A 19286-nucleotide genomic window follows, 5' to 3' on the forward strand; every position below is an offset into this window, starting at 1 on the left:
TTAAAATCGTAGCTGCTGATAGCAATTGAGTGTAAAGAATTTATTCCTAATTTGTGAATATGAAGGGAGATTAAATGACTTTTATGGTTTTGGGTTAAACCCCAGTGGCCAGGGGTGTTTCACTAAACCTGCTATGCGAGGCCCCGGAGGAGTTTACTTCAGGGTCTTGAGTTCGAGCCTTGGTAGGTTCTCTTCAACAGTATTTTCTAATTAAGGAGGTCCCAGTGGCCAGTGGTGTTTCACTAAACCTGCTATGCGGAGCCTTAGAGGAGTTTACTTCAGGGTCATGAGTTCGAGCCTTGGTAGGTTATCCTTAACGGTATTTTCTAATTAAGGAGGTGGTATGGTGAGAAAGACTATTTAAGGTCCGCTTAGTACGGGACCCTTTCGTTGTGCGATTAGCATACATCATACGCGTCTGAAGTAAAATTCACTTGTCAAAAAAATAAGATAACTACTAATAATTTTACCTATTTAATGTAAAGCTGATTATTTATAGATACGAGGGTTTAAAACCCGTCCAATGGACGGCAGGATGGAAGGAAGTTGTTTTCATGGTTGAATTAGTTGGTTTTGTTAAACAGTTAAATTATACCGAGTAGATGTTTAGTTTGTCTACTAAACAGGAACATGTCCAAAAACACGTATGCACTATGCTTTCCTGCAACTTCTACTACCTTTTTCCATTGATGAGGTTAGTTTTTTCAAGACTGAGAAACTATGGACATTGCAGGGTAGTGGTGGAAAAAAATTTGGTGTGTTGGCCTATTTTGTAGACTCCATCAAATACACAAATCTTAGGACGTACAACTGAAAGCATTTCAAAACTATTATGATCATCAATTTTCATTAAAAAGTTTTTTTTATATAATCAATAACTCACTCACATTCCTTCCAACAGTTAAGCAACCCAAACACCTTCTCTATTCATGATTTTCAACTAATTAAAAATATAACATGCAAACACGATTATTATGTATCTGATAATAAATAAAGTATAAAATAATAGGACCTATCGAATTTCAAAAAAAAAGTATAATATGAAATGACCTTGAATATATTTAAATTAATTTATTTTTTGATATATATTGTCTCTTTATACACTGACTAATTCTCGAAAATTGTTTAACAAATTAATTTGTATATGTATAATTAGGAAGAAATATTTAGTAATGAAAATTAATACTCTTGGTTTTCCAAAACAGTTTTTGCAAGTCATTAACTTTCCTACACACATAATTTCCCTTTGCATTGCAAGTAATTAGCTTCCATGGGTATAGGTAATTAACTTCCTTCAACACATAATTGACTTTTAAGATTTAAAAGGAAAGATTAATACTCTTGGTTTTTCAAATCAGCTTCCAAAATTCTAAAAACTCATTTAACATGAGAGATTGCAAGTAATTAACTTTATTGTACACATAATAGGCTTTTCAAACTTAATCAACATAAGTAGCTTTTAACATTACAATTATTAAGAGAGATAATGTAGTTTTATAATTGATTTCGAAGCTCAACTTTTACATAGATATATTGATATAGAGAGATTTGTAGAATTAAACCATCATAAATGTCTTTTTTTGATTTATTTGAATGCAAATGTTTTAACTAAAGTCATTTTATATGGTGACCCATGGCATTCCAAAATATGTTAATGCATTATATTATATTACTTACATATATGCATAAACTAAATAAAATACATAACTATTATTTAGTATACTTATAATCAACTTTAATATTTATGTGAATTAATGATCATAATGAAAAGAGAAGTTAAAGTTTTAGAATTGATTTCAAAACTCAACTTGAATAATAAGAAAGTAAAGTAAAGTAAATGGAGTGAAGGTAAATGGATGAGTGAACTATATACACAGGTTGAGTTACCTGAGTTAATGGAGCATAATTAATCAACTCAAGTTTAATTACATGTCTTCATCAATTCCTTATATCATATTTAAAGAAAGCGTAAACTCATTGGGCATCATTAATATACAAATAATCCGTATTACACAACATTCGAATTATCAATTGCCATCAAGAACAGATAGTCCAAAACTGAAAACTGAAAACGAAGAGTCATCAACATCATGATTAAATCATCCTTATTAACAAACATTAAAACTAACACATATAATTAACAAACATTACACACAAAATTAACAAAAAATAAGATGATTAAATATCATTATGAAGAGAGATGATTAATGGTTAGCAAAGTTTAATATATATAAGGATTGACACAAATGTATAATTAAACTTGGAGTATTTGAGACATTAAAAAAAAATTTTCAGAGGGGCTAAAAGTGTCTACGAAAAATATTCAAATTCAAAATCTATTTTCGTATTAGGATTAGGATACTAAAGTGTTGGGCCAGGAGTGAGCGCACACATATATGCTCGCCGTGCACAAGAACGAAGATCGTTATAGATTTTGATTAAAAATCAGTTTTTTTAGATAAGGAGTCACTATATATAAAGCATGTAATGCTTATCATTAGCACAACCACATAAATTTCTTCATGAAGTCACACCCATAGTTACACCTTCGTAACGATGAATTGCAACTAATTAACATTGATTAAACTAATACAAGTACATGAATCATTACACATTTACGCACAAAGTTTGTGTAAGATATAAAATATCTAAGCGGTTGTTTAATAAAACAAAATGATTAGACATTGAATGGTTCATATGTCCAAATAATGTATAGACTCTGTATGAATTTGGTTCACAATGAGACAAAATCTGTCTGACAAGTATTCTGAAAAATTGGATTATCTAAATAACATTTTTTCAACACATTGAAATATGACCATATGACAATTTATGATTATATAATGAGACCTCCAAACCACTAATACCTTGAACTCATAATTTAAACTTCACAAAATAAAAGGCTTTTTTTACACATAATTTGTTCGAAGAATAACTCCTTATATTAAATAATGATTTGTGGAACAGAAAATATAATATGTAAATAAGGAAGCAAACTCAAAGAAAGAGTACGTAATTGAAGGCAAATAAAATGTCACATGCTGAATGATTAGGGAGGTTTATGTACGATTAAGAGACTAGAAACATACATCCAGGCTCGAGCTCACATGCTAAATCTTTTATTTGAAATGTCACATGCTAAATCTTTTATTTGAAAAGCAACCTCAGTCTTTACTCTTGAGTCCTCACTAAGAGGCTAGACTTTAATGGGGCGTTTGGTTCGCAAAATATTTTTAATGAAATTGGAATCTTTCAAAAGAATTGAAATTTGATGGAATTGGAATCTGAAAATTTTCAAAGTATATTTGTGTTTGGTTGACAGAATTCACTTGAATGAATTGGAATTTAAACATATCTAATGACAAAATTACCCTTTAGTTTTTTTTTCCATTTTAGTGGACCTAATAATAAAAATAATAATAATATACTAACATGGATATAGATATATCGATGGGTACATGTGTATGTACCAAAAGTCATGATTCTACTTTTCCCAAAACTCTTTTCCTTCCCTTGTTACTTTCTTTCTTCCTTATTCAATCTATTTTTTCTGAACTTTTCTTTCTTTAATCTATCTAATATAGATCTCATTTTCCAATCCAACAAAGATGATTTACAAGTACACTATTATTTAATACAAAAACCCCCATGGAGTTTGAATAGGGCTATCGGAAATCTTAAGCACAACGGCGGCCGGAATATCTAAGCAAGGGTTGCATATCTCTTTCTTGTAGGTGACCGTCGTTTGTAAATCAGGTGTTTTTTTTCCCATGAGGTTCACTATTGTTCCATAAGAGTTGTTGGGGGTGGTGTCTAAGTGAATGTAATACGATAGTGACGGTGGTGTGTGGTCGCCGGAGGGTGTGAGTGATGACAGAAGTGTGACAGTAAAGATGATGAAGAAAGTGCAAGTGGTGACTGGTAATGATGAAGATGAAAGGAAGGGTGTTTTGGTCTATGTTATGAATTCCTAAGGAATTCAAAACTTTCCGTCACATATGTGAAGGAATTCTATATTCTGTGTTCAAAGGAAAGTTTTAGATTCAAATTCCTTACATAATCCAACCAAACAAGACAAAGAATGGAATTTGAATTCCAATTCCATTGAATTTCCTTGAATTTCTATCAATCAAACAACCCTAAAGTTGATCAAAGTATTTATTTTAAAAACATTACATATAGAGATATATTGGTTGTGGCCCACCGTGGCCCATATTTAAATCTGATTGGGCTTTCTTTTTGAAGTATTACTAGAGACTTGAAGCTTGAAAGAATAGAGGATAAAACTATGAAAGGATAATTTCAAACTTCATAGTCTTCAAACTACAAAAACACCATGATTTTGATGTAAGCGTAGTAAGGGGTGTTAATAGGAACAAAAACGGGTTTTGAAACCATTTGCTCATTTTAGGTTTAAGATATGTTTAGTAGCAGGTTTGGTTATTTATTTGTAATTTCAAAGCAATGAATCAAACATTTTGAATAACATAATTACTTCAATTTTATCTATGTTATCTTATAAAGCATTTTGTTCTTTTTTAAAACCTTAAAAGATGATTTGAACTACCTAAATTATCTTATTTCTTTATTTACTAATTTAAATATCTCTACCTAATATACTTATAATACCCTTAAATCATAACCACTCATTTCTTTCTCTCTCTTCAAATCTCAACCACTCATTTTTTTCTCTCTCCTCCATAAATCATCTAATTTATTCAAAATCTCTTATCTCAAAAACCGTATATCGATAAATTATAAAAATTGTATGAGTGTTCTTAAAACTTAATGCTCTTTCATTAGAGATGTCATTCGATATAACTTCGACGAATTTTTAAATCCGAGTATGGAGCCCGTACGACTAAGACATTTGGCTATCATACTCTATGACTTATCACCTCCTATGACCTATCACCCCCACCATCTCAGCGCCGCATTGCGCGGGTAACATTGCTCGTTATTACAAACAAGAAACACCCATTCTTCCAAACTAGACACCCAGACACCAGAGAAAGTTAAAAATTTCTATTTATATTTGAGACAAAATAGAAAATACATTGCCAATTCATTGCTAAAACATTGTCATCAAATTATAACTTTTATAAAAATGTTTCAGTTGAAGAAAAATTAAAGTTTAACATGTCAACTTGATATATGTGAAACTAGATCTAAATCCCGCCTTATAGGCGGAAATGCCAAATCATATTTGTTATTGTTTTGTGTCTAATGTACGTTTTCACGTAAACTTATATCAACTCATTTAGTGGAGAGGTTTATAGCATCGAAATTAATCTCTGCACCTAAAGAAATATTTATGTAATTCCATCTTTTTGAAATATATTTGTACAGGAGAGGTTTATAACCAATTAAAATAAATATTTTTAATTCTAAGAAAAGACCATTTGGTTGTGAATAATCTGCACTTTCTTAAAACCCATGTGCCAAACAAGTTAATACATTTTCCATTAGTTTATATGGATCCAAGCTAAACCAAACTAACATGTTTCTTTCTGTATGGTTAAGCCTTTTTAAAAAAGAATCATCATGTGGTGTGCTTTTAATTAGAACACCATCTGCGCAACATCCAAATCTATATAATTAGCAAACACCATATTTAAAATAAAAACCAACTTGAAATGGGGATACCCCATACCATTGTTCATACTACATGCTTTGACATATGGATAAACTTTAAACCAAAATACAACCAAAAGACCAGAGTTGGTATGCAAAGCATGTAAAGTTCAGAATGAAAATAGTTTCATGACAGCTTAGAGCAACATAATTCAAAATACGGACTAAACGTCAGTTGGGATAACCATTTTGGACCCTCTTTGAAACTCTGGAAGTAGATTCAGCACCTGGAGTTACGCTCGCCCTTTTCTGTAGAGGACTCGTGTCTGTGTCCTTCTCAAGTTCGGCTGCAACAGAATAGCCGGTAACAGAGAATGCATCCTTAGAACAGATCACAAAAAATGGTCATTAATACATGATGAAGTAATCGAGACACAGGTCTGTTCATATGGTTGTACACATTATGAAAGAATTTACGTGCTCCATGAACACTGGTTGAATTTCACACTGTATAGTACTTTCAATGCATATATATCAATTACTAATTTGAACTGATTCTACATAACACAATTTGTTATACATTACTACGAGTGTCGAGTATTACCTTTGAACTCTAACCACCTTGTGAGGATTCAGCAAGTTTGACAGTTATACTTCAGCACTTTGTGGTTCTTGAGTGACCTAAGAATGATCAAACAACTTATTATACGCAAGCATATTCTTTAAGTTGATTTTCTTGAATTTTGTGAATGTATATAATGGAAAAACTACCTCATTGTCGTTAAAACTGTAAGGGTTAGAAAAAAACATACATTAAAACTGTAACACTGCATTCTTGAGTTTTTTTTCCTAATAGAAGGGGAAGAAAGGAAAAGAAAAATAAAAAAAAATCTATTCTTGAGTTTTTTTTATCAGGAGAAAGGAAAAGATTGGATAAGAATGTAGTGTAAGGGTTAGAAAAAAAAAACTTACTATCCCATTCCCTAATTAGACCACGTTGGATGATGGTGATAACATGCTCGGGAGAAGTGTTGTTTTCACAAAGTTGTTGAATTGCACAGCGTAGTCATTCCAAAGTGTGCATTTTAACACCCTACCCCTACATTCGATGCAGTTATGTCTAAATTAAATACATCTTGTAGATGTGAAACAAACAAATCATGCTACAAAGTAAGAATCTGTTGTATAACAGAATAAACTTAGACCCATATTTAATTTATTACATCAGAATAAACTCACATCAGATCCAAGAATTCCTTCAAAAAGATAGGTGGCATATTTAATTTATTACATAATCATTATTTAGTTGAACTGCCATATTTTATACACATCAAACAAAAATACTCCAATGATTTATAATTAAGTTTGAGTAGAGGTGAACTTACTCCAAATCTTTGATCTCAAAGTTGAATCTCTTGGTTTGTTTCCCTCCTTTAGATGAGCCGAAGATGTCCAGATTTCCACCCCAAAATACACTCCCAATGACATCTTTTAGAAGTAGAAACAATAAAAAAACATGAGAGTTGTAGATATATGACAAGACTAAAAGTAAAAGAAGTCGGGTGCATAAGCTAAAATTACTAACCAACATTCAAAATATCTTTGTCATCTGCATTCTTTTTAGTGACTTCATTAAAAGGAAGAAAACTGAAGCCGCCATATGGATGGCCAGTGAAAGAGACTTCAGGACACACTTCAGTACATCGATAAAAGTTCATCTTAAGATCACCCTGAATTTACAACACGTTTGGAATCGTCGAAGACACCAGCACCAAACTTCTTGATCAAGACAACAGCATCCTCTTTGATTCATCAAAGAGGCGGCATCAATTCCTTCTTCACGAAGGCTTGAATCTTGTTCCGATAAAAAAAAAAAAAAAAAACCCAAAACCCCATGTGTATAAATGGTCTTTTCAGATCCATAAACAACTGTTATAACCCATGGGCCAAAAAAGGGTTTCAAAAAAAAAAGGTTTTTAAAATAACTCATGGGCCAAAATATGTTTTTTGATTTTGAATAACTAAATGCCATAAAAAAAAAGGGTTTCTTTTCATGAAATTGAGAAGCTTGTAAACAAAAAAAATCAGAATTTACAAAATAAAGAGTTCATAAAATGTATACCTTCTCATTAATGAGGATCATGTGAATCCCCATCCAGCTTTGTTTAAGTTTACAGATGATCTTAATTACTTTCATGTTCACGAAATTTGCCTCGGCGTTTTTATGGATTCCGAATAAAGCTAAAAAAGTGGAGTTAGATTGGGATAGTTGGTGTAGTAAGCCATGTATTTCTTGATTGGTTTTACGTATCACAGAGAGAATTAGGAATAGTTTTTTTCCAATTTTACAAGATATGGATTGATGTGTGTATAAGAGAGATTCTATATGTGATTACAACTCATATTTCCAAGAAAAGTACATATGGAGAGAGAAATAAAGGGATTGCCTGCAAGTTTGAATGAAGCATGAGATGTTTTTGAGATTTGCTCCAAAGATTCGGCCAAATATATGAAAGGATACATCAACCCTTTCGTCTCTCTATTCCAAACTTTCCCTTTAAAGCACATCTCTACACACATATATTAGACACACAGACCTTTGTACATATTATCTGTGTATATATGAAAATTAATAAAATAAAAGATTAAAAGTCAAACTCACTATATCATTTTATATAGAGTTACAATTTTCGTCGGTGGTGGTGGGTGGCAGTTGCTCGTGGTGGTTATACACGGCGGTGGCCGGTGTTGGTTACAAACGGCGGTGGCTGGTAGCGACGGCTGTTGTTGGTGGTTATTAGGTGGTGGCGATTGGAGAGGCTTGGAGGTAAAGGGAAAATAAATGTCTAGTTGGAAAATTCCATCGGAAAAGATGATCGGAAAAGAAAGAATGGAACAATAAATTTATTTGTATGATTTTCATTGTTCGTCCCTCAAGTAGCTATTTTTTCACTTTTCGTCCCTCAAGTAGCAATTTTTTTACTTTTCGTCCCTCGGTGTAAGGTGAAATGACATTAGTGCCCTCACGTGTTTAGCACGTTCGTATGTTAACGGCCATTTTTTAACGCCGTAAGGCCAAAGGACGTTTATTGAAAAAATTGACCAACTTTAGGGTCAAAATTGTAATCTTTAAAATTTAGGGATAAAAAACGAAAAGCATGCCAACCTCAAAGACGAAAAATGTAATTTACTCTTTTATATACACAAAAACATAACACTATAGATAAAATCATTTTATAATTAACGCCATAGAATTCTCATCTATAAGGGATTGGAGGTGAGTTTTTCCAAGGTCTCGCATTTGAGTCTTGAGTTTCTCATCTTAAGGTATTTTCCATGAGTATGGGATTGGAGGTCCAGCAAATCGCAAGTTAAAATTGTCTCTAACATGTCTGAATTAAAACTAACTTTCCAATAAATCGCAAGTTTCAACAATGTACACATTCTATTGCATGATGTACCACCACATTACATCAATAACTTCTACTATTCACCGGAGCCACCACCACCACCACCACCAATCTCTGTCGACACTACCGTCACCGTCGCCACCTACAACACCGCCGCAACGCACGGGTATTGTTCTTGTCATCTTAAAAATCATTCTAGTTACAAGATTATGACATGTTTCAAGATTAAGAGATGAAATTAAGTAAAATATTTAGTAAACTACACCTGTCAAGTTTTATAGGTTTTATTAAGATGATCTCGATTAATCATTTTTCAATTAAAAAAAAAAAAATCTAAGCTAAATTGCCTACTTTACAGTCAAAAAAGTCAAAACCCTCCTATCCTTTGTGGAGATAGATTTCTCACTGTCACACACACACAAAGAAAACGAAAATGGGGGCTCTGCGGCTTCCCTCCCTCACATCCATCTTCACCTTCTCTCCCGCCCGCTCTTCCTTGTTCTTCCGCCGTAACAACCATTTTCATCTCCGCAATCTGACGTCAGCAACCAAAGTATTCGCAAAGAGTACCACTCCGGCAGTCACAGAGGTTTCTCCGGCAGACTCGAACAACCAGAAAACAGGTCCAGGTCAGCAGCAGGAACAAGGGATAACGCCTCGTTCACAGGATTTCAATGCGTGGTATCTCGATGTGATATCGATGGCTGAGTTGGCTGATTATGGCCCTGTTCGTGGTACTATGGTTATTCGCCCTTACGGTTATGCTATTTGGGAAGCCATTCAGGTCTCTCTCTCTCTCTCTTTTTTTTTTTAATAAAAAAGTTCATTCATTTTAATACGTATAGATTATTTATATTATCTGTCTGTATTGAATTCAAGTAATTTTAGTGTAGATTTGTTGTATAGTTATGAGTTACAGTTGTAGAAATGTATCTGTATGTATAAGTTATGACTGTTGGCCTTTTCAATTAGCTAATCCATACACCCCCCTAGTCCCACTGGGTTAGTTTTTATGTTCTCTTTAACCCCCGGAGTATGGATTCTGCTACAATCATTGTTACAAGTGCACATGGGAGTCAGGATCATATCTCCGGTGTGAGAATTATTATATGTACTTATATATAAACATACATAGTGATGCAAAACTATAGATAATAGTGTTTAGAGAATGGCAACGTTAACTACGTAACTAATGATAAGGTATCTACTCTTAATTTACGTAGCTCAATGTTTAGGTGGTGTTATAACTTTTGTGAATCTCCCCTTCTTATAACCTTGTAGGATTATGAAGTAAGACTATATCATTTTCGGAGTAAGTGATAAGTGGAATTGTTCAAATGCGAGTTATACTTGCTTGTTACTTGTTAATAAGTAGTTTTTAGGCCTCTTAACTACTGCTCATGGAAATGTCCATGTGAGAGTATATTTAAGCCAGGTGATGTGTGTGGAGGTTAGAGTCTCTGCAGTCATCTCCAGTTTCTCTTTGTGGGAACAGTTTCATTAGTTACATATGTTAGTCATCTATACATACATATATAGCAACACTCAAGGTTAATACAAAATGTCAAGATAATTCAACTGAGGTCGATGGTATACTTTACCATAATTACTATTATCTCCAGATTGTTTCAGTAGTGGTATTTTGTGTAGGCCTGAATTAATTTGGGACATATATTATATTGTACAACAACAACAACAACAAGACCCAATCCCTGGGCGGGGTATGGGGGAGGTGAGATGTAGACAGTCTTATCTCTACCAAAAGGTAGAGAGATTGCTTTCAATAGGGACCTCCGACCAAAGAGATGAAAATCGGAGAGTGAAGAAAGTTCAGTTAGTTACCGTACCTGTCGTTCGAAAAAAGCATATGACGGTATACCTGTCTGCTGGGTACCCCCGACAACATTAAGAGTAGGGAAAAGTAGCACACAAGCGACCTAGATAACTTAAGCATATGATCAACAATACACATACAATAGCAACCATGTTGAACGTAGACAATTTTAAAAGTGTTAGAGCATAATAACCATGCCTTCATACATATAAAAAGGGATAACTAAGAAGTTTTAGATCCCGATGGGTCCAAGGAAAATAACGGGTAGAAAGCAACCTATGAAAAAAACTAACTTAGCCGCCTAGCTTAACTAATCCTAGTCCTCTCACATGCTCCCAATCCACTAAAACTAATCCTGGTCCTCTAATAAACTTTCATCGGTCATGTCCTCCAACAGGCAGTTTGGGGCAGCCTAAAGTAAGCTCCCCTCTCGATTTAGGCCTACCTCTATTCAGGCCAAAACCACTACGGAGGTTACAGAGAACCAAAGTCTAAGTAAAAAGTATATAAAAACCTATTCCCATATGCCTTACACTCCTCCTTGTCCACTTCCTCCGGCAGGAAAACTCCTTTGGAGCCTTCGGTATTCCGTCCTTCCACTTCCGTTGACCTACCTCTTCTCTTGTCAGGTCAAAGCCTAGTCACCTAAGCTGAGCCCACTTCTCCTGGTCAAACCTACCCTGACATCTTTGAGCAAGGCAATATGGGAAAAGATATCGGTCTTAGTCACACAGATTTCTAACCCTACCTTAATCCTCTACTCTAATCCTAGTTCTCCATGTCGTCCTATCCACCGTCATGTCCTCCGACAAGCCAAGCTCTTTTAGGTCCTTCGCTAGTCGATCCTCCCACCTCATCTTAGGTCTTCCCCTTCTTCGTATGCCATCAACGAGGATAGATTCCGCTCTCCTTAGTGGTGCTGTTTGATCTCTTCTCCTTCGTCGTACGCTCTTTCTTTTGCTATAGCTACATTTTTCTTTGCTTCTTTCTTGGCTTCGTAGTACCTCTGCCTTGCCAAGGACCACTCTTCATTAGTCCCATTCCGTTTGCTCTTCATAAGCTCTTTAAAGCACCTATGTTTTGTCTCGACCTTGGTCTGCACATCATTGCTGATCCACCAAGATTCTCTACTTACTTTACGCTGCCTTCCTGTCCCTCTAGTACCTCTTTTGCCGTCTCCCTCATACCCTTTGCCAAGTGTGTCCACAACTTATCAGCTTCCATACGCGAACCGTCTTCAATCTCCCTTATGAACCTCGTGCTAATCGTCGACCTAAACGTATCTGTTGCTTTGCCCATTAAGTTTTTCCAAAGGATTCTTGGCTTTACAACCTTCTCTATCTTGGTTGCTTGGTTGCTCGTTTGCTCAGGGGCAAATCTATGACCAACGGTCTATGTTGGGAGTAGCAATCCTCTTTAGGGAGGACCTTGCAATCTTTGCATGCCTTAAAGTCACCTTTACGCGCTAGGAAGTAATCTATCTGAGTGTTATGTCGGCCGCTTTGGAAGGTAATCAAATGTGTATCCCTCTTTCGGAAGAAGAGTTTGCGATAACTAGGTCATGTGCAGTGGCAAACTTTAATATTGTGCGTCCTTCTTCACTTCTCTCTCCAAACGCTAATCCCCCTTGTACACCAGAGTAGCCATCTGCCTCTACTCCTATATGCCCGTTTAAGTCTCCTCCTAAGACTAGTCGTTGGTCATCAGGACAACTCCTCATCCGCTCATCCAGTGAGCCCCAAAAACTTTTCTTCTCCATCGCTCCCAGGCCCGGCTGGGGAGCATACGCACTGATCACGTTTATAGTCCTCTTGTATCACCAATCTCACCAACATCAACCTATCCCCGTGTCTTTCCACGTGCACTACATAGTCTTTCAGTCGTTCTGTCATGATGATACCTACTCCGTTTCTCGCCGAAGGCGCTCCAGAATACCATAGCTTGTATCCATTTTTCTCTCTAGTGCTTTTCCCCGTCCACCTAGTTTCTTGAAAGCAAGCAAATGTCTATTTTACACCTAGTCAAGGCATCTCCTAGCTCTAAAAGTTTACCGGTAAGTGTACCTAAATTCTAACTCCCAAATCTAAGCTTAAAGGTTCTGGTTACTCTAACCCCCCCCCCCCCCCCCCCCCCCCCCCCCCTTATGCCTTCCAGCCCCTAAATCTGAAGGAATTAAATTTAAAATTAATAATAGAATTAAAATTAAGATTCTGATTAGAAATGGAAAATTGAAATTAAAATTAATTACAATTACAACAATGATAATGAGATCTGCAACTATTAAGGCAAATAATAGTAAAAGAATAGACTAAAGAATAGACATATATTATATTGTCTGGAATGTAATTAGTTAATTTTTGGAGTTTTGTTCAATAATATATATTTATTTGTTTGGCAGGATTATTTGAATGTCAAGTTCAAGGAGACTGGACATAGTAATATGTATTTTCCACAGGTAAAGTTATTATTGTTATTTGTTGATTCTTTTATACTTGAATGTATGCGAGTAATGAAATAGATAAGTGATAGTGAATTGTGAATGGCTGCAGTTTATACCATATTCGTTTATAGAGAAAGAAGCCAGTCATGTTGAAGGCTTTAGTCCTGAATTGGCCCTTGTGACTGTTGGAGGAGGGAAAGAACTTGAAGAAAAACTTGTGGTATTTATTCGGTTACTCTACAACTGATAATGTAACATGTTTCTGTTTTGGTAGTATTGATTTGTTATTTCTAAAATTGTTTGATTCAAGTGAAATTTTTAAATGTTTGATTTAATGTGGAAGAATTTAGACGTGAGTGTGACTTTGATTCTTGCAATTTGTGAGGCTCTTGCAGGTTCGACCTACTAGTGAAACCATTGTGAACCATATGTTTACCCAGTGGATTCAAAGTTATCGTGATCTTCCTCTTATGATCAACCAGGTTTGCTTTTATCAAAGGTTCTCTTCTGGTGATGTATCTTTTTCCAGTCATGTTTATTTCTTAACTCATTGTATCTATTTTTCCTCATGATTATTACTAGTGGGCAAATGTCACAAGATGGGAGATGCGCACCAAACCCTTTATAAGGACTCTTGAGTTTCTTTGGCAGGAGGGACATACTGCACATGCCACTCCCGAGGAAGCTGAAAAGGAGGTTCGTATATTAATTTTGAAATTGACTTGCTTTTGTTTTCCTCTTACAGATTTTTTCTTGTCAAATTGTAGGCGATGCAGATGATTGATGTCTATACAAAGTTTTCTTATGAAGAAGCTGCAATACCTGTTATTCCAGGTCGAAAATCAAGGGTAGAGACATTTGCTGGGGCAGATAAAACGTATACAATTGAAGCTATGATGGGTGATCGTAAGGCCTTGCAGGCTGGAACCAGCCATAATCTCGGACAGAATTTTTCCCGCGCTTTTAATACCCAGGTTTTTTTCAACCTAATTCCCTTTTGTTGGCTTCATTTGGTGTGGAATGTGGAAAGTAGGTATGAACGGATGAAATAAAGAGACTTTTATTCTTAGATTGGAAATTGCTAATGCCATTGAGTAGTTTTAACTTGGGAATAGGATTTTTCAGAATATGCGATTTTATTAAGAACCCAAATTATGTGCACTATTACTACCTCAACATTCACTGGTCCCCGAAACTTATAACATTCATGTAGTTCGCTGATGAGAATGGCCAAAGGCAGCATGTATGGCAAACTTCCTGGGCTATAAGCACTCGATTTGTTGGTGGTATCATCATGACCCATGGAGATGATGCTGGACTAATGCTTCCTCCAAGGTTGGCTTCTGTACAGGTGTCAACTTTACTTTAATCCCTTTTAGGATTTTATTAGATATGCTTCTAGTTGTTATGTAGTCGAAAGTTTATCTGTTTATCTTGTAACATTCTATTAGATTTTTCTTTGTTAATTTTGTAGCATGATTTATTATTCTTGGTAGAATAAAGAACTTTCAGCTTTTATATTAAATACTCACAGAAGGAACATTTGTTGTAGGCATTAGGGTTTAGGTGGTTGTTACAATTGATAGACACAACTATTCTCATTTTATTTTACTACCATTTAATTGTGTAGTTGGATACTGAAAGTCTCTTTCATGATTAAAAGGTGGTGATTGTACCAATTTGGAAGAAGGCTAATGAAAAGACTGAAGTTCTTGATGCTGCTTTGTCTATTAAAGATGTTCTTCATGCTTCTGGGATTAAAGTAAAACTAGACGATTCTGATCAAAGAACACCAGGATGGAAATTTAATTTCTGGGAAATGAAGGTGAGATACTAAATGAGGTTTTAAGTGACTTGTTATGACTGTCATATTAATATTCTCTGCATACGCATAAAAGTTATCTTTAGCAATTTTTTTTTTTTCATCTCCAAGTTGTAATGATTTTACTGGTGCAGGGCGTCCCTCTAAGAATTGAAATTGGTCCCCGTGATGTTTCCAGCAGGACTGTGGTCGTATCTAGGAGAGATATTCCTGGAAAACCAGGGAAGGTTTTTGGGATATCTATGGAACCTTCAGTCCTTGTACCCCATGTCAAAGAAAAGTTGGATGAGATTCAATTATCCCTTTTGGAGAAAGCAACTGCTTTTCGAGATAGGTATACAGTTGAATCCTAACACCTTGTTTGTGACAATAAGAGTAAAATAGTAGAGGATGGGAAACTATGCATAAAATAGTAAAAGATGTTAACCCCCACCTGTTTTTTAGATTATGTGCTATCATAATTTCTGTTTTTCTTGGGGGAACTATACATACTTCAACAGGTACGGAATTCATGGTGGGCACATATTTTATATATGATGGGTTCATATGTATGTGTGTGGAAAAGTAGCGAATCACCTGGTTGAAGCATTCATCATTTTCCCATTAGCATTTCCCTCTTCTCATCACAAGGAAGAGAACTTGAATGAATTTAGCAGATAAAAAAAGAAAAAAACGATGTATTTAGAATTATTTTAATTACCATTGTTGGTTAAAAAGTTAAAACATGCCATCCTCTGTAGAAATTTAGCCTAACTTCCATGTTGGTTTTTCATTGTTAATGTTATTTTCTAAGAAGGGTGTGGATGCTAAAGGGTAATGATGTTTCTGCAGCAACATTGTGGATGTGAGCTCATATGATGAACTCAAAGAGGCAATATCGCAGGGGAAATGGGCCAGAGGTCCATGGGTGGGAAGGTATGTTGCTACTACCCTTTCGTATTACAGTTGACATTGATTTATGATGAGTTCATCGTGATTTTTCAATTAATCCCTATCAAGGCCATTATCTCAAAATGTGTGATATCTTGGTGGTTATTATTAGAAAAGGGAAAATAGGGTCCCCAAACAAAATGTAAGGTTGGTTCAAAACTCCTGTTTGGTTGGATAAGGTCAGGACGACCCACGTCCTTTCTTTATAGACTGTAAACATGAAAACTTGCTTTATGGGTCTACATGATATTTACGGGGTTTAGGAATGGGAAATATGATTATATGAAATTGTCTTAACACTTCATTATTAGTGTGCTACTGGAGGGTTTTTTTAGTTATAGCTATAAGCTATTTTAGAGATTTTATCAAGGTTGTAAATATCGGTTTCGGTATCGTATCGGCCGACCCCCGATATGCGATATATCGGATATGTCGGGGATATATCGGATACCCTAAATTGTAAAGGAATTCATCTAAATATATATATATACTAACAATATATACAATTTGACATAACTTTACATATCTTTCTATCTTAATTGCTATGTTATGAAGCAAATTTTACATACCTTTTAATCTTAAAGTCAGAAACCCTATTTTTGGTTTATAAAAAAAAAGAAAAAAAAAGTCAACTTTTTGACCGATATTGACCGTCATTTGACCGAAACGATAAGTTCAGCCGATAACCCATATATCGTATCAGTTGAAGGCCGATATCCGATATATCACCGATATATTGGCCGATATTTGCAACCATGGATTTTATGCATTTGAATACACCTCAAGAGTTGTTTACCTGTGTATGTATAGGTTATATAGTAAGTCTGATAGATGATTCGGTATAGCCATATTGAGTTTGTACATGATAGGTTATATAGTAAGTTTGTCCATCATTGTTGTTCATTGAAATGATGTAATTTTTTCAGTGATTTATTAAAAGATGAAGTATCGGCCTCTTTACCAAAAAAAACACCTCACTAGTTTGAGTCACTTTTGACCCGTCTTATTTTCGATTAAATCATTGAACTTAACATGTTTGACATGCATGGACATTATAAAATATAACCGAAAACAACCTGTCTTTAAGTAAAGAGGTTGATAAAGCCAGTTCACAACCAAGGCTGTCATTAAAACGTTCTTTCTAGTAAAGTTCTATTATTTAACTCCATGAATATATTTTTCCAGTTTATTTTTCACTCCTACTTCCTTATCTTCGTTTACAGTGATGAAGATGAATTGATGGTGAAAGAAGAAACAGGGGCAACCATTAGATGTTTTCCTTTCGATCAACCTCTAGGGCCAAAGAAGTGCCTTATGACGGGTAGTTCAGCAGAGGAAGTTGCAATTTTTGCTAAATCTTACTGAACAGTTGTCCTATCCATGATCAGGTCCTCATTCTACTCTTAAGTCCATAAACCAATGCCTTGATATGCTTGAAGAATGTAAGGTCTTTTCTATTTTGTAAGATGAAATGTGTCAACTAGTCATACTGTTGTACAGTTATGTGACAATGAAGAATAATATTATCTTGATCCTGCTATATGAAGATAAAAAAACTACATATTGTCGTCACATTTTTAGTTGGAGCTACATATCTATTTCTAGGGCGCTGGGAATTTTTTTACAGGATCTTACATCTTTATCAATGGTTTCAGTTGTGCAAAATTTGTTAATGCAGTATTGCAGTGTGAGTATTGGGTGGAGCTACCAACACGAAACACAAGCAAAATGAAGACGATATGAAACCAATGTAAAGAGAATTAGAAAGGGAAGGGTGTGGAAGTGTGGAACTAAGCAAAAAGACAAGGTATCTTTGAAGTGTATTGAGGACGGTGTATGTCTGTACGATACAGATAATAATCTGCTAGCTAGCCAAGTGAAGAATTTTTTTCTTAATTTCTTTCCTTACAGTGTAAACAGTTGTTAATTTTTGACGATAAACAACATTGCGTGTTATTTTTTGCTATCCTCCCTTCCGAAAAGACTATACTCTAGTAATCTTGATGGAGTTTTATTAAAGGTTAACTTAAAAAACCTAGTTCAAAAGTGTTAAAACCTAATTCACAGGTGTTGGCTCAAATAAGTTATTCATAGTGGTGCAACACCTTGTTCTATCTTTTGTTTTTGTTTCAAGATATCCAGCAGGCGGAAGACTTTCTCCTCTCACTACAAGAAACGCGATTTATTGATCTGAAGTTCTTCACTGATGTTCCTAGCATTAGACATCCCGTCTGTTGTAAGCATGCCTGGGGGCGCACCCTGGTTTTATCATCTTTAATTCCCCATCTCACGTAGGTTTGTTAAAGGAAAAATCATAAACAATGTGGGTTTAGTATTGTTGGGTTCTTTGGCCGACGTAGTATTTGAAATAACATCTCCCACTATGAAAAGAACTGATAGTTGCCGGTTTGTGGCGGGGGAAGTCGGAGACACCAATACTGGAAAGTTGTTTCAGGGCATTCAAAAGATCTGATACAGTATCATGTGGTTAACTTTGATTACAGATTGTTTATTAACTACTGTTTCCTAACTCAACCAATTTAAACTTGTATCAAAACTCTTCATTTGTTTTGTTATAAAGATATCGAGTTACGCGTATGTTAACCAACAGATAGGCTACATGTGGCCTTGATCAAGGCTAATCTGATCTCTTCCAGGCTGTTATTATATCCCACACATTCCTTATCTATTAAAGTATTAATACAAGTTTAAGCCGTTCAAAAAAAATAAAAAAAATACAAGTTCAACACTTCAACTTACGTCTCTTTCTTTATATACTCTAGCGTATTTAAGATGGCAATAAAGATTCAACGTATGTGTCAAGAAAAAAAATATTTAAAGATTGACTTTGACTTTTTAAATATCATAATTCATACCAATAATATGGGCCGTATGTATAAATATTCGAAATTATCATGTCAAACAGGAAATTCATACCACCTAATTCGACTTTTTTTTTCTTTTTTTTTTTATCATGTCAAACAGAAAAGTGGTTACAGTAAAATCTTGATTACGTGATGTACTTTTACATGAGAGACTCGCTTTAGCCGGGCAACTAAAAAAAGCTTTATCTTATTAACTCTAATTATCAAGTAAATTATCTTCTTGTTCATCACGAGTAGTTATTGAGATTATCTTACTTGATCAATGCATAATATATCCTCTTTTCCAAAATATAATGTTCATATTGAAATGCATATAAATACAATTGTTACATTATCTACTAAGAGAATATCGTCTATAACCACCAAACACTTTTTTTGATTGACATTTATT

The 19286-nt window shown here is 34.8% G+C and overlaps 1 protein-coding gene and 1 long non-coding RNA gene across 2 annotated transcripts; one reads left to right on the top strand and one right to left on the bottom strand.

Moving 5' to 3' along the window:
- Positions 1-5613: 5613 nt before the first annotated feature.
- On the bottom strand, positions 5614-7401 carry LOC122602518. Its single transcript, XR_006324290.1, has 5 exons — positions 7160-7401; positions 6960-7062; positions 6547-6673; positions 6179-6255; positions 5614-5955 (listed from the first exon to the last, which is right to left on the bottom strand). It is a non-coding gene; the product is annotated as an uncharacterized LOC122602518 (long non-coding RNA).
- A 1968-nt stretch (positions 7402-9369) lies between these two features.
- Positions 9370-17976, top strand: LOC122603645 (proline--tRNA ligase, chloroplastic/mitochondrial). Its single transcript, XM_043776411.1, has 12 exons — positions 9370-9768; positions 13217-13273; positions 13368-13478; positions 13654-13740; positions 13841-13954; positions 14026-14232; positions 14472-14609; positions 14922-15083; positions 15215-15414; positions 15912-15995; positions 17234-17398; positions 17689-17976. The coding sequence occupies exons 1-11, from the start codon at positions 9418-9420 to the stop codon at positions 17373-17375; spliced, it is 1653 nt and encodes a 550-aa protein (XP_043632346.1). The 5' UTR covers positions 9370-9417; the 3' UTR covers positions 17376-17398; positions 17689-17976.
- The last annotated feature ends 1310 nt before the right edge of the window (positions 17977-19286 follow it).

This window comes from Erigeron canadensis, chromosome 6 (genome assembly GCF_010389155.1).
Source record: "Erigeron canadensis isolate Cc75 chromosome 6, C_canadensis_v1, whole genome shotgun sequence".
Classification (NCBI taxonomy): Eukaryota; Viridiplantae; Streptophyta; class Magnoliopsida; order Asterales; family Asteraceae; genus Erigeron; species Erigeron canadensis.